We start from the raw sequence: 15,178 nt of genomic DNA, 5'->3' as shown, positions 1-15,178 counted from the left end.
GTGTGTGTGTGTGTGTGTGTGTGTCCTCTCTTTTCCCTCCTTTTTGTTACCCTTGTTGTTACTGATATTGTTGTTGTTGGATAGGACAGAGAGAAATGGAGAGAGGAGGGGAAGACAGAGAGGGGGAGAGAAAGACAGACACCTGCAGACCTGCGTCACCGCCTGTGAGCGACTCCCCTTGCCAGTCCTTGCCCTTTGCCCAGCCCCCAACATGCGCACTCTCACATGTATACCGCCGTCTGGGCCCCACAGACTCTCGCTTTCTCTTTTTAATTTTCTTGTTTGTTTGCCTTCAGGGTAATGGCTGGGGCCCCGGTGTCTGCACCACCAATCCCCTGCTCCTGGAGGCTGTTTTTCCCCTTTTGTTGTTCTTGTTGTTTATCATTGTTGTGGTTATTTTTTTTTTAACATTTATTTATTACATTTTATTGCCCTTGTTGTTTTATGGTTCTAGTTATTGTTGTTGGTACTGGTGTCGTCGTTGTTGGTTAGGACAGAGAGACATGGAGAGAGGAGGGGAAGACAGAGAGGGGGAGAGAAAGACAGACACCTGCAGACCTGCTGCACCACGACTCCCCTGCAGGTGGGGAGCCGGGGCTCGAACCGGGATCCTCGCGTAGGTGCTTGTGCTTTGCGCCACGTGCGCTTAACCCGCTGCGCTCCCGCCGGCCCGGGATACCTATTCTACGGAATCCGACTCTGCGACCCAAAAAGATGACATTGTGCTGCTTGGGACCGGGTGGATGGCACTGGAGGAGATGCTGCTGAGCCAAACAGATGAAAGACGGCTGCCAGGTGGCGTCAGCCATGGCGGGTCTGGAGAGCTGAGCCACGTGAACTTGCCAAAGCAAAAGCAAGGCCAGCAAAGCGCTCCGAGGACCTGCGAAAAGGCTGGTGATGGCTGCGATGTGGGACGAGACCCCTCTCGTCGCGACAGCACAGATGATAAAAAGGATCTCCTTCCGAATCATGATTCACGCTTGATTTCACAGTCCGGCTGCAGGTCTGATGAGCGACTACAAACAAGAATGAGGGAGGAGAAAGGGCTGACAGAGGGCCTAGTGGCGGTTGTACTGTTCTGTGGAAAACTGAGAAATGGTATGCATGCACAAAGACTGCATTTACTGGTAGAACATTAATCCCCCAATAAAGAAAAAACACTAATCCGCCAATAAATAATTTTTAAAAAAATCAAATGCTTTAAAAAAAAAAAAATGAAGGCGATGGGGGGAGATGTTGGAGGACCCACGGGGCGACGGTGGAGAAGTAACCCAGCGCCAGCACCTGCGGGAGCCAGGCCCCGGAAGTCCCGGCCGCCGAGAGGCGGACATCCGGAGGAGAGGGGCGGGGCCATCTGCCCTCTCGCCCAATCACGTTCTCGCGCCGCCCTCGGCTGCTTCCGGCTTCCGGCGTCGACTCTCGCCCTCCTCGCGCCATGGCGGCCGCGGGGGCCGGGCCGGCCGAGCTGGGTTTCGCGGAAGAGGCCCCGGCGTGGCGGCTGCGGCGCGAGCAGTTCCCCAGCAAGGTGGGCGGGCGGCCGGCGTGGCTGGGCGAGGCGGGGCTGCCGGGGCCGGGGGCGCTGGCCTGCGCGCTGTGCGGACGCCCGCCCGCCCTGGTGCTGCAGCTGTACGCGCCGCTGGCCGGCCGCGCCGACGCCTTCCACCGCGGCCTCTTCCTCTTCTGCTGCCGCACGCCGCCGTGCTGCGAGGGGCTGCGCGGTGAGCCGGCACCGGGGCGACCAGGGGCTGCGGGCGGGGCGGGGCGGGGCGGGCGGGGCTGCGAGACGCCGAAACCCGCGGGGCGCGCGTGACGGTCCCGGTTCGAGCCCCCAGCTCCCCACCTGCAGGGGAGTCGCTTCCCAGGCGGTGCAGCAGGTCTGCAGGCGTCTGTCTGTCTGTCTCTCCCCCTCTCTGTCTGCCCCTCCTCTCTCCATTTCTCTCTGTCCTATCCAACAACGACGACATCAGTAACAACAACAATAATAACTACAACAATAAAACAACAAGGGCAACAAAGGGGAATAAGTAAATTAAAAAAAAAAAAAAACCTTCAGTGTTCAACCTCTTCCAATTCAGGTGAGCCTACTTTCCCTCCAAAATCTTACAGAAGAGACACTTGTACAGACATTTGGGTCTGAATAATAGACTGAGGTCGTGAACACCGAAGCGCCCCCACCGGTCAGAATGACGCGCCGGTAACGGGCCAAGAGCTTAGCAGCCGCAGAGCCGCTTTCTCTCTCTCTCTCTCTCTCTCTCCTTCCCTTTTACCAATGTCGTTAAGGATCCCTCTTTGTCAGTCTCAGATCAATAAGGAATCGATCAGAAGGGGAGTCGGGCGGTAGCGCAGCGGGTTAAGCGCAGGTGGCACAAAGCGCAAGGACCGGCATAAGGATCCCGGTTCGAGCCCCCGGCTCCCCACCTGCAGGGGAGTCGCTTCCCAGGCGGTGAAGCAGGTCTGCAGGTGTCTGTCTGTCTCTCCCCCTCTCTGTCTGCCCCTCCTCTCTCCATTTCTCTCTGTCCTATCCAACAACGACGACGACAGTAACAACTACAGTAGTAACTACAACAATAAAACAACAAGGGCAACAAAAGGAAATTAAAAAAAAAAAGAATATAAAATAAATAAATACAGAAGAGCTCATAAAGAAAAAAGAAAAGGACCCGTGAAGGGGCTGGGTGGTGGCGCCCCTGGTTGACTGCACCAGTTTCAGAGCCAAGAGGAGCGTGGGGGTGGGGGGAGACCTGCGGCCCTTGGGGGTCCCCTCCTCTTGCATCCGGGGCCATTGCCACCAGCCGTGCATGTGTGATTTTAATTCCCTACGAGGTCGTCTCCTAGACAGCTGGGTCGCACTCGCTCTGGTATTTTCTCCACGTGTTTTTACTCTAGTGGGAGACACAGAGGAGGAGAGAGACCAGAGCCCTGCCCAGGTCTGGCTTGTGGTGGTGCTGGGGACCGATCCTGGGACCTCAGGTGTCTCGGGCGTGAAAAAGCCTTTTTCAGAACCTTTCTGCCTTCCCCCTCCAGCTCTGTGGTTATTAAGTCTGAAGCGCAGCGCAGGGCAGCGCTTGGGGGGACCGAACCTGGGACTCAGAGCCTCAGGCTTGAAAACCTTTTGCAGAACCACTGTACTGTCTCCCCAGCCCTCGTATATTTATAAGCTGATTTGATTTGATTTGCAACTGTGACTTGGATTCAGTTGAGTAAACTCAAACTGAGTTATTTCCGGACTTTCAGGTCCTTGTCTTTTTTTTTTTTTTTTTTTTGGCTTTTCTCACTTTTCTCCTTTTATGGAGCGTAAGTCCATACTTTTATCAAAAGTTCTTTTTTTACGAAAGCATACGTATCTGCTTCTGTTTGGAAGGCGTGCGGCGTTGGTACTCCACCAGGAGGCTCAAGTAGTCAGGCCACTGCGGTGCTCCTGGAGGTCTTTGAACGCCTCTCCCTTTTCTCCCAGTGTTCAGGAACCAGCTGCCCAGGCAGAATGACATCTTCTCCCACGAGCCGCCTCCCGAGAACCCCCCCGAGGAGACCGAGGATGCCGTGTGCCTGCAGCTCAGGTCCGGTGCTCAGCTCTGCAGGGTCTGTGGCTGTCTGGCCCCCAAAACCTGCTCCCGCTGCCACCGGGCACATTACTGCAGCAAGGAGCACCAGGCGCTCGACTGGCGGGCCGGGCACAAGCAGGCTTGCGCACAGTCAGGTGAGGCTCGGTTTCCGGGTTCGGTGCCCCGCTCTGCCATAACCCACAGCCGAGCGGTGTTCTGGTGCGTGTGTGTGCGCGGCCTTTGCTTCTTTCTCGCTCTGTCTCAGTATCTTTTTCTCTGTGTCTCTCTCATGGTGGAGGACGACCTAGTCTGGGGGCGAGTGGTGGGTGTCTTGCAGAAAACTGAGAAATGTTAACGCATGTATCAATAACGATATTTATTGTGAACCATTAATCCCCCTGGGAAATAGATAAAATCTATGTTTTTAAAAAGCTCGGTCTGGGGAATCCGGCGGTAGCGCAGCGGGTTAAGCGCACGTGGCGCAAAGCACAAGGACCGGCATAAGGATCCGGGTTTGAGCCCCCCGGCTCCCCACCTGCAGGGGAGTCACTTCCCAGGCGGTGAAGCAGGTCTGCAGGTGTCTGTCTTTCTCTCCCCCTCTCTGTCTTCCCTCCTCTCTCCATTTCTCTCTGTCCTATCCAACAATGACAACAACAATAAAACAACGAGGGCAACAAAAGGGAAAATAAATAATTTAAAAAATTATTTAAAAAATAAAAGAGCTCAGTCTGTACCCTGACGCTTTATTTTGTGGACGGAGGTTGGAATTGTGACAGTCACTTGGGGTAGAGGCAGCCTGTCCCAAGGGCCGCTCAGACAGTGAGCCGCGTAGCCAGTAGCCAGGAGCTCAGCCTGGACTGGCGCCCAGTCCCCACCACGTTGGCACCGAAGTAGACTTTGGTGTTGTGGTCTCTGATTCTCTGTCCCTCTTTTTGTTGCTGCTGTCATTTGTTTGTTCGACTTTCTTTCTGTTAGTTAAAACAGATCGAAACTGAGAAAGGGGAGAGAAAGAGAGACGCGTGCAGACCTGCGTCACCACTCGTGAAGCATGGGGAACGGGCTTGAACCCGTGTCCTTGCACATGGAAATGTGTGCGCTTAACCAGGATTGCCGCCGCCCAGCCCAGTCTCTGTAGAAAGCAAAGATTAGTGAGCACTGTGGAAGGGGGTCGAGCTCGTGGCCCTCGGAGACTCGGAGACTGCAGCGCTGTGGCTATCAGTGCATTTACAGCTGCTACTGCCTGGGTGAAGTGAGACGGGAGTCGCTTTCTTGTTTGTTTGTTTGTTTGTTTTTTCTTCCCTCCCAGTGGGAGAGGGACCCAGCAAACATGGTTTTTCTACCCTGAGGCAATTTCTTCCCCCCCCCCCCCCCCCCCGATCAAGCAGCCAGGCAAAGAGGGGGAGACAGCACGGCACCAGGGCCGCCCCCGTCGCCTTGGCACCTCCCCGGCGGTGTCGGGCTCACCCCTGGGTGGTGTGCGTGGCAAGACACGCATTCTACCTGGGGAGCTTTCTCCAGCCCAGCAAACAGTGTCTGAAAATTATTTTTGTTCATTTTTGGCATCACGGTCATCACTCACTGGGGACTGGTGCCTGTGTGAAGACTGCTCCTGGCGACTGGTTTGCTTTTTAGAGAGCGACAGAGATAAGGGGAGGCAGAGACACCCGCTGCGCCGCCTGTGAAGCTTCTCCTGCAGGTGGGCGCTGGGAGCTTGCCACCACCCGCGCCCAGTGACTAATGGTGCCGCCGACCTCGCGTTTCAGGTGCTTTGGACAATACGGTTCCAGATCACAACTTCCTCTTTCCAGAGTTTGAAATAGTAGTAGAGACAGAAGAGGAGGCCTTGCCTGAGGCTGTGGAGAGAGAAGATGCCGCTGAGGCCGCAGAGAGCATGGGTAATTAATTCCCCGCTCCTTGGCTCATTCTGATGCCCCGCGTGTCAGGGCGGGCGGGGAGACCCCTCACTCTGCAGGCGGCGACGCTGGGTCTCAGGGTTGCCGAGGGTGGCGTGTAGAGGGTCGTTCTGAGTCTGCAGAGGCAGGTCAGAAGGATGGGCCGCTGGTCACTGGGGTGGACCCTGCAGGAGGCCGGGGGCTCGGCAGGCTCGGCTTGTCGCAAGAGCTTTCCACACCCGGACGCGGCTTCCGAGAGGCTGCTTCAGCACAGTGCTCGGCACGTAGCAGGGCCCTCCTTCCTCTTGACGACTGGGGGGTCTGCTGTGACCTAGAAGAAAGCCTGCCCCAGGCTAGGGCTCGGCTGTAGCCAGATACCTAAGGGGCCCAGGAGTCCGTGACACCGGCTCTGCGCCCCGGGCTGCAGGTGTCTGATCTCCCTGGACACCAGAAAGTAGCCGCCTGGGAGGTGGAACTGGAGGTTCGGGGCGCGGTCTGTGCACTCACACGAGCGGCCAGAGTTCTTGGTTCGTGCCCGGTGTCTCTGGTGCTCGAACCCCTAGCTGCCGCGAGACCACGTTCACAGGCGCTGCTGATGCATTTTACAAGGACTAAATCCTGTTAAGAAGTACAGTGCTTCCGGGGCTCTGGGACCGAGGAGATACGTGTGAAGAAGCAGCCTGCTGTGGGGGCAGCCTGCAGTGGCGCACCCAGTGAGCACGTGGCATGGCATGCAAGGACCCGGGTTCAAGCCCCCGATCTCAACCTGCAGGGGGAACGCTTTGTGATTGGTGAAGTAGGGCTGCAGGTGCCTCTCTGTCTCCCTCTCTATCATTCCCTTTCCTCTGGATTTCTGGCTGTTTCTATCCAATAAAAAAGATAATTTTTTTAAAAAAGAAGGGAGTCTGGCAGTAGCACAGCGGGTTAAGTGCAAGTGGCACAAAGCGCAAGGACCGGCATAAGGATTCTGGTTCAAGTCCCCAGCTCCCCACCTGCAGGGGAGTCACTTCACAGGTGGTGAAGCAGGTCTGCAGGTGTCTGTCTTTCTCTCCCCCTCTCTGTCTTCCCCTCCTCTCTCCATTTCTCTCTGTCCTATCCAACAGCGACATTAGTAACAACAACAATAACTACAATGATAAAACAACAAGGACAACAAAAGGGAATAAATGAATAAAAATTAGAAAGAGCCCAGACCGTTGAAGGACAGCTGTGATCAGGGCTCGTGTTTGTTGAGTGTTTGGGCACGTGCTGAGCTCTGGACTTGGGTCTGTTCTTTCATGTGGCCTTGACAGCCACCTGCAGGTGGTCTGGGAGGTGGCACAGTGGATAAAGCATTGGACCCTCAACCATGAGGTCCTGAGTTCAATCCCTGGCAGCACATGTACCAGAGTGATGTCTAGTTCTTTCTGCCTTTCTCATTAATAAATAAAATTTTTAAAAAAAAGAAAAGCACCTGCAGATTCAGTGGGGTTTTTTGTTTGTTTTTGTTTTTGTTTTGGATAGAGGGAAGGGGGAATAAGGGAGCAAGACAGTGAGACACCTGCAGCGGTTTTACCACTTGCAAAGCTTTCCCTCTGCATCTGGGGACCAGGGACTTGAACCCAGGTCCGCCACCGCCGGGTGTCAGAGCGTCTTCAAGCACAGGCTTCAGTGAGCCTCTGGCCTTTGCTGCCAGACCAAGTGTTACCTGGCCGCCGCACAGAGCTTTCCTCATGGGGGGGAGTCACTCCTCTTGGTAACCGTGTCCTGGTGACTTTTCAGCCGAGACGCCTGAAGACGTGTTGGACTCCATGGCAAAGCATGAATCCAGAGAAGACAGAATTTTCCAGAAGTTTAAGAGTAAGATAGCCCCTGAGCCGGAACAGGTAAAACGACTCCCTTAGCTCGCTCGCTCTCTCCGCGATGGCTTCCATCTGGTTTCTTAGCAGTAGCTCCTGTGGTAGAGCTCACCCGCTCTCACCGTCCACGCAGAAAAGGTGTTTGGAGGGCTTGACCCTTTGAACAGCCGCTGGAAGATGGCAGCTAGATTGCCCACCTCAGGGGACTCGGTCTCCCTTTCTTGTGGGGTGGGACTTGGCACATTTGCGATTTTTACCGGCCCAGCATCTCACTCGAATGGGCAGATGCCATAGCAAGCCTGCATCCGCCCACCCCTCCCTGCCCTGTGATGCCGGGGTCCTTGCCCAGACTTCACACAGCAGAGGACACACACACACACCACCCAGTGAGCCACCGCTCCGGCCAAGATCCATTTGTTTTTTGCCACCGAGCTTGTTGCTGGGACTCAGTGCCAACGCTGTGAATCCACCTCTCCTGGCAGCCAAGTGTTCTTTTTCTAACTGTTATTAGATACGACAGAGAGAAATGGAGAGGGGGGTGGGTTGTGGCACACCTGGTTGACCGCACATGTTACAATGAGTAAGGACCTGGGTTTGAGCCCCCGGTCCCCACCTGTAAAAAAAAAAAAAAAAAAGCTTCGTGAGTGGTGAGGTGGTGCTGCAGGTGTCTGTCTCCATATCTCCCCATCCCTCTCAATTTCTAAATGTCTCTGTCAGATAAGTAAAGATAATCAAAATTTAAAAATAAAAGAAATTGGGAGGGCAGGAAGAGAGAGAGAGAGGAGAGAGATGGGGGGGCGAGGTACCTGCAGAGCTGCTTCACCGCGTTAAGCGTCCCGCACCCCGCAGGTGGGGAGCCAGCTCACATGCAGGTGCTCGTGCTCGGTAATAACACACTAAGCCAGGTGCACCGCGGCGCAGCCCTGCCCGACATTTTCTGTTCTGTTTGTTTATCTGGCCACTTCCTGCCTCCCCACCAGAGTCGTGACTGAGCCCGGTGCACTGAGACTCCGCTGCTCCTGGCCGCCCTCACACACGCCCGGCATCCCCGCCCCGGCCCTGGGGTTGGTAACCGAGCTCCTCACCTGTGGGTGAGGGTGCAGAGCCTGGGGCTGGCTCGTGGAGAAACTGTCACAGTCCCTCGGCGGCACAGTCTCACGGTTCAGAGTCTAACCGTGTGAGCCCCCAGAGTAAGACTTGGCAAGGCCGGCGTCGGCAGCCCTGGCTGAGCACACCTTGAGGTGCGCGGGGACCTGGCTCGGGCCCCTGGCAGAAGGAAAACTTCCCGCGGAATGAAGCGGGTCTGCAGGTGTCTCTCTGTCTCTATCTCCGTCTCCCTCTCCATTCCTCTCTGTCCCGGCAAATCAAAGGAAGGGAACGGCCCCCACGAGCAGTGGCTTGACGGCGTGGGCACCGAGCCCCGGTGATAAGCTTGGTGGCAAAAAAAGGAGGTTTCCATGTCTTTACTCAAGTGAACTGAAATGACTGTTTGGACTCGAGAAGGCGGGAGGGACGGTCAGCTGCCTCCGTTGACCGATGTCACATCCATGCTTCCCGGGAGGGGGGGAGGTGGCGAGAGACACGCGCACGTGCCCGCTTCTGGGTGAGATGCTGACGGTCTGCACGTGGCCGGTTGCTTTCAGATCCTCCGATACGGCCGAGGGATCACCCCTGTCTGGATCTCTGGCGAAAATATCCCCCAGGAGAAGGATATTCCCAACTGTCCCTGTGGTGCCAAGAGAATATTTGAATTCCAGGTGCGTGTGTGAAGAACTGTTTCGGGTACCCGGTCATCCGGTCAGTCTAAAGCGGGAGACGCATCAGATAGGCCATCCCGCATCAGCAAGGCACTTGAGTATCTGAGGATGTGGGTGTCTCCACAGGCCTGTGTCCTGGAAGCAGTCGCCCTGAAGCAGGGCACACAGACGACTGCTGCCTCCTGCCCCTCGGAGCCTCTGCCGAGAGAAATGTGTTTGTACCTTCCAGACTGCCCACCCCACTCCCTGTGGTGTTGTCATTATTCCCCGTGCCTCTGCTGTTACTTTATTTATTTATGTATTAAGATTTTATTGGGAGTTGGACGGTAGCACATTGGGTTAAGGCACGTGGTGCAAAGCACAGGAAGGATCCCGGTTCGAGCCCCCAGCTCCCCACCTGCAGGGGGGTCGCTTCACAGGCGGTGAAGCAGGTCTGCAGGTGTCTGTCTCTCCCTCCCCCTCTCTGTCTTCCCCTCCTCTCTCCATTTCTATCTGTCCTATCCAACAACAACAACAGTGATAACAACAACAATAAAACAAGGGCAACAAAAAGAAATATATATATTTTTCCCCCTTTTGTTGCCCTTGTAGCTTCGTTGCGGTTATTATTATTGCCCTTGTTGATGCAATTCTTTGTTGGATAGGACAGAGAGAAATGGAGAGAGGAGGGTAAGACAGAGAAGGGGAGAGAAAGACAGACACCTGCAGACCTGCTTCACCACCTGTGAAGTGACTCTCCTGCAGGTGGGGAGCCGGGGGCTCAAACCGGGATCCTTACACCGGTCCCTGCGCTTTGCGCCGCATGCGCTTAACCCACTGCGCCACCGCCCGACCCCCAGAAATATATTTTTTTTAAGATTTTATTTATTCATGAAGAAGATAGGAAGAGAGGGAGAAGGAGGGAGCTCGGCGTCACTGGTACCTGTGGCGCCGGGATTGCTCTCGCGACCTCACGCTAGACAGTCCGTGCTGTCCCCACTGCGCCACCTCCTGGACCACTTTCACAGTCGCAGTCCTTTCTGTCATTGGAGGGAATACACCTTGTGTATTGTGTTATTGGCTCTTTGTCATCTGCGGGAACCTTGTGTCTCACAAGGACAGTTTCTCGCCGCAGACCGGTGCCCCGGCGCCCGCCCAGCAGAGCAGCAACATTCGGCGAGCAGAGCTCCCTGCCCTCCGGCCCTGCGTCTTCGCTGTGTCCGGCGGGGCGAGTGCTCAGAGCCTGCTCTAATCTCAGGAACCTTGTAGGAAAGCGAGTCAGGTAGTCAGTCCAGCCGCCTTCCTTATTTTGCTTTTTCCTCCAACGAAACTGTCAGGATTAAGACCCGAGAGGTGGTGCGGCTGCGGAGTGCTGGCTTTGCATGCGGGAGGCTAAGGAGGGACTCCCGGCGCGCGGATGCCAGAGAGGCCCCTCTCTCCTCCATTTACGCATCTGTAAATTTGAGCAAGACGCTTGGGGCCAGGCGTGGCCACACCCGGTTAAGCACACACATCACTGTGCGAGGACCCGGGTTCAAGCCCCTGGTCCTGTAAGGGGCAAGTTTTGCAGGTGGTGAAGCAGGGCTGCAGATGTCTAAGTGTGTCTCCCTCCCCTCTCAGCTTGTCTCTGCCTCTATCCAATAATAGATACATTTTTTTAAAGGATGAGAATGCAAACTTAAAAAAAACCCGCAAGAATCCATTGGGTTGGGTTGTGTAGGAACGCTTTGACCTGCGGCTTCAGGGACCTTACAGAAAGGCGTGGTGGTGATTCTTGGGCCGGGCCGGGCCATAGCAGCTCTGGTTGAGCGCACGCTACAGTGCTCTGAGCCCCAGGTTCAAGCCCCCAGTCCCCAACTGCGGGGGAAACGCCTCACACACAGTGAAGCAGCTCCAGGTGTCTTTCTCCCTCCCTGTCTCCCCCTTTCGTTTCTCTCTTATTTCTATCCAACAAAATGAAGAAAATAACTTTAAAAAAATAAAATTCTTAAAATTTTTTCATTTATCAGTTAGAGACAGCCAGAATTCAAGAGGGAAGGGGGAGAGACACCTGCAGCCCTGCTTCACCACTCAAGACGCTTTGGCCCTGCAGGGACCTGGGTCCTTGTGGACAGTGATGTGTGCGCTTAACCGGGTGAGCCACCACCTGGCCCCCCCTTTTTAAACTTATTTTCCCTTTTGTTGCCCTTGTTGTTTTTCATTGTTGTTGTAGTTAGCATTGATGTCGTCGTTGGTAGACAGAACAGAGAGAAATGGAGAGAGGAGGACTCCCCTGCCCCCTTTAAAGAAATAATTCTCAGGGTAAAAAGGAGCTAGGAGGACTTCACTAGGACTGCTTGGCTCTTGATGCCCGAGTTCTCGACCGCCCAGCTGAGTGGCTTGTTCAGAGCTGATTCCTGTGGTGGCAAGTCTGCCTGTCCGTCTCCTGCACCACGTCACTCGAGTGTCCCCTGGTTCACGCGCACGCGTCAGCAGATCCTTGCTGCCTTGCTTATGTCGCTTTTCCGACGTCGTCATAACAGCACCTGCTGTTCGGTTTTACAAAATGCAGGAAAAGGGGGTCGGGCGGTGGCACAGCGGGTTAAGCGCATGTGGCGCAAAGCACAGGGACCGGCGGAAGGATCCCGGTTCGAGCCCCCGGCTCCCCACCTGCAGGGGAGTCGCTTCACAGGCGGTGAAGCAGGTCTGCAGGTGTCTGTCTTTCTCTCCCCCTCTCTGTCTTCCCCTCCTCTCTCCATTTCTCTGTCCTATCCAACAACGACAACAACAATAATAACTACAACAATTAGAAAACGAAAAAAGGGCAACAAAAGGGAAAAATACTTTGTTTTCTTAAATGCGGGAAAAAAGAGCGTTGCTTAGGTTAAAGTCCCGGTACAGCTTGGCGGCCCATTCCTGCGGGGCAGACCGGCTAGACTCAGTGCACCTGGGGACCGCCTCCCCCTCTTCCTCCCCTCCCCCCCTCCAGTGCTCCAGACCCCAAGCGCGGAGGCTCAGGAGCGTGGGGGCGGCAGGTGTGCGGGTCACTGGTGCGGGTCGGCCTGGCTGGAGGCGGCGCTCACCACCCTCTCTGCCCACGTGTGTCCACAGGTGATGCCGCAGCTGCTCAACCACCTGAAAGCCGACCGGCTGGGCCGCAGCGTGGACTGGGGCGTCCTGGCGGTGTTCACGTGCGCCGACAGCTGCGGGCTGGGCTCAGGCTACGCCGAGGAGTTCGTGTGGAAACAGGATGTCGCGGGCACCCCGTAGAGCGCTCGCCGGGTGCCGGTCGCCCTCGGCCCGCGAGAGGGTGCAGCCCGGTGGCCGGGTGTGTGAGCCTCAGTGAGGCGGCCTAGATGGCCTTCAGTTGTTCCCATGGAGAAGGGTCACGGGTGGCAGGGCCAGGCGGTGGCACACAGATGGCAGTGCGCAAGGACCCGGGTTCAAGCCCCGGCCCCCCACCTGTGGGGGGGAGAGCGCCACAAGTGGTGAAGCAGGGCTGCAGGTGTCTCTGTCTCTCTCCCGCACTGTTTCCCCTGCCCTCACAGTTTCTCTGTTGCAATAAAGTTTGTAAAAAAAAAAATTAAAAAAGGTTTACGTGTGTGTGTACAGGAATGGGAAAGAGACAGTAAATAATAGAATGACTCCCGGTGAAGGGTGGGACCGAGTCACCTGCTGACTTGCTGGTTCTGTGCAGGGTGGTGATAGTGGCCCGTCTGCAGGCTGGAGAGAGTCCCGGCCCACTAGACCCCACTAGAGTGAGGAGCCCAGATGGAGAGCAGCCCCTGCCCTGCCTGGCGGGGGCGGGGGTCTTTGGCTCGGGGGTGAGTCAATGCAGACACTGTTGTCTAAGCGACCCGGCGCCGCGACACCCCTTCCTCTTGCCCCCACGCGCCCACGGCCGTGTAGGAGTCGCAGCCAAGCTGTCCTCGGGTGGCTCGTCGTTGGGCTTCTGCCGGGAGAGAGCGGCCCAAATCAGAACAAGAAAACACGAGAACCACAGAGCCGGCTCAGCGGGCAGGGCGCCGGTGTCCGCGTGTCTCTGAGCCGCCACGCGAGTGTCTCCCCAGAGAGCCTGGCCACGCGGTGTCAGTTGGAAGGTCTGCACAGCAGTTTGTGGTGCCCGGACTCGGAAACAACTCGGACGGCAGGGCAGGTGGGCGGGCAGGCGGACAAGCGGGCAGGTGGGCAGGTGGACAAGCGAGCTGGTGGGCAGGCGGGCTGGGCAGGGCAGGTGGGCTGGGCGGGCAGGTGGACAAGCGAGCTGGTGGGCAGGCGGGCTGGGCAGGGCAGGTGGGCTGGGCGGGCAGGCAGGCAGGTGGACAAGCGAGCTGGTGGGCAGGCGGGCTGGGCGGGCAGGTGGACAAGCGAGCTGGTGGGCAGGCGGGCTGGGCAGGGCAGGCGGGCTGGGCGGGCAGGTGGACAAGCGAGCTGGTGGGCAGGCGGGCTGGGCAGGGCAGGCGGGCTGGGCGGGCAGGTGGACAAGCGAGCTGGTGGGCAGGCGGGCTGGGCAGGGCAGGTGGGCTGGGCGGGCAGGTGGACAAGCGAGCTGGTGGGCAGGCGGGCTGGGCAGGGCAGGTGGGCTGGGCGGGCAGGTGGACAAGCGAGCTGGTGGGCAGGCGGGCTGGGCAGGGCAGGTGGGCTGGGCGGGCAGGTGGACAAGTGAGCTGGTGGGCAGGCGGGCTGGGCGGGCAGGTGGGCTGAGCAGGCAGGCGGGCTGGGCGGGCGGGCGGGCAGCTGGGCTGGGTGGGCAGCTGGGCTGGGCGGGCGGGCGGGCAGACAGGTGGGCAGGTGGACGGGCAGGTGGGCGGGCGGGCAGGCAGGGGGAGAGCCGTACACTCACGGGAGCACAACTCGGGTGTGAGTGAGATGGTGAGTCTTCGCACTTTGCCGCAACTTGACTAACTGGAGGGACTGTGGGGACTGAGATAAGCCGGGGGCAGAAGGATTTAATGGCCTCAGTCACGAGTGGGATTGGAGAGGAAAGAAGGAACACAGGGTGAGGTGAAAGTTCGACTAGTTTATTGCAGCAGGACCCAGGGCCTCAGAGTGGAGGTCGGAGGAGGGCTGAGGGCTTTGGGACGCCAGTGCACACAGGTGGGCAGGGCCTGAGCTGGCAGTGGGCACGGTGCACAGATGCTGATCCGAGGAGAAAAAATCTGTTTTGGGGAGTCGGGCGGCTGCGCAACAGGTTAAGCGCACATGGTGTGCAGTGCCAGGACTGGTGTAAGGATCCCGGTTCGAGCCCCCGGCTCCCCACCTGCAGGGGAGTCGCTTCCCAGGCGGTGAAGCAGGTCTGCAGGTGTCTGTCTTTCTCTCCCCCTCTCTGTCTTCCCCTCCTCTCTCCATGTCTCTCTGTCCTGTCCAACAATGACAACAACAATAATAACAACAACAGTAAAAAACAAGGGCAACAAAAGGGAAAGTAATCCAAGTCTTTGTGTTGTTTTACCCAGCAGAGTGAAAAATGGACCAGAGCAATGAAAGCACGAGCAAGGCCCTGTCTCCACCAAAAATGAGCTACAAGGTCAGAGGCCAGGCGGTGGCACACCTGGTTAAGCACACGTCACCGTGCACAAGGACCCAGGTTCAAGCCCCTGATCCCAACCTGCAGAGGGGAAACTTCACGAGGTGTGAAGCAGGACTCCCCCTTGTTTTAATTTTTTTTTAATTTATTGGATAGAGACTGCCAGAAATTGAGGGAGGAGGGTTGATAGAGGGGGAGAGAGACGTACAACACCGCTCCCCATATGCAAGCTCAAGCCCAGGTCCTTTTGCGTTGTAATGTGCGCTCAACCGGGTGCACCACCACCCGGCCCCAGTACTTTTTGTTTTCTATTTTGCCTCCGGGGTTATCGCTGGGACTCGGTGCTGGCACTGTGAATCCACTGCTCCTGGAGGCCCTTTTTTTTTTTTATTGTAGTTGTTATTGTTGATGTTACTGATGTCGTTGTTGGATAGGACAGAGAGAAATGGAGAGAGGAGAGGAGACAGAGAGGGGGAGAGAAAGACAGACACCTGCAGACCTGCTTCACCGCCTGTGGAGCGACTCCCCTGCAGGTGGGGAGCCGGGGGCTCGAACCGGGATCCTCATGCAGATCCTTGTGCTTGGCGCCACGTGCACTTAACCTGCTGCACTACCGCCCGACTCCCAGGACGTGATTTCTTATGGTTCTGCAAAGAAGCTCTTA

At 56.8% G+C, this 15,178-nt stretch overlaps 1 protein-coding gene across 1 annotated transcript; it reads left to right on the top strand.

Moving 5' to 3' along the window:
• Positions 1-1,420: 1,420 nt before the first annotated feature.
• Positions 1,421-12,584, top strand: PDCD2 (programmed cell death 2). The gene is made up of 7 exons (XM_060205194.1): positions 1,421-1,718; positions 3,455-3,697; positions 5,306-5,437; positions 7,196-7,299; positions 8,916-9,029; positions 12,099-12,254; positions 12,285-12,584. The coding sequence occupies exons 1-7, from the start codon at positions 1,436-1,438 to the stop codon at positions 12,321-12,323; spliced, it is 1,071 nt and encodes a 356-aa protein (XP_060061177.1). The 5' UTR covers positions 1,421-1,435; the 3' UTR covers positions 12,324-12,584.
• Positions 12,585-15,178: the final 2,594 nt, after the last annotated feature.

Source organism: Erinaceus europaeus, chromosome 13 (genome assembly GCF_950295315.1).
Source record: "Erinaceus europaeus chromosome 13, mEriEur2.1, whole genome shotgun sequence".
Taxonomy (NCBI): domain Eukaryota; kingdom Metazoa; phylum Chordata; class Mammalia; order Eulipotyphla; family Erinaceidae; genus Erinaceus; species Erinaceus europaeus.
This window is presented reverse-complemented; position numbering and strand designations above follow the sequence as displayed.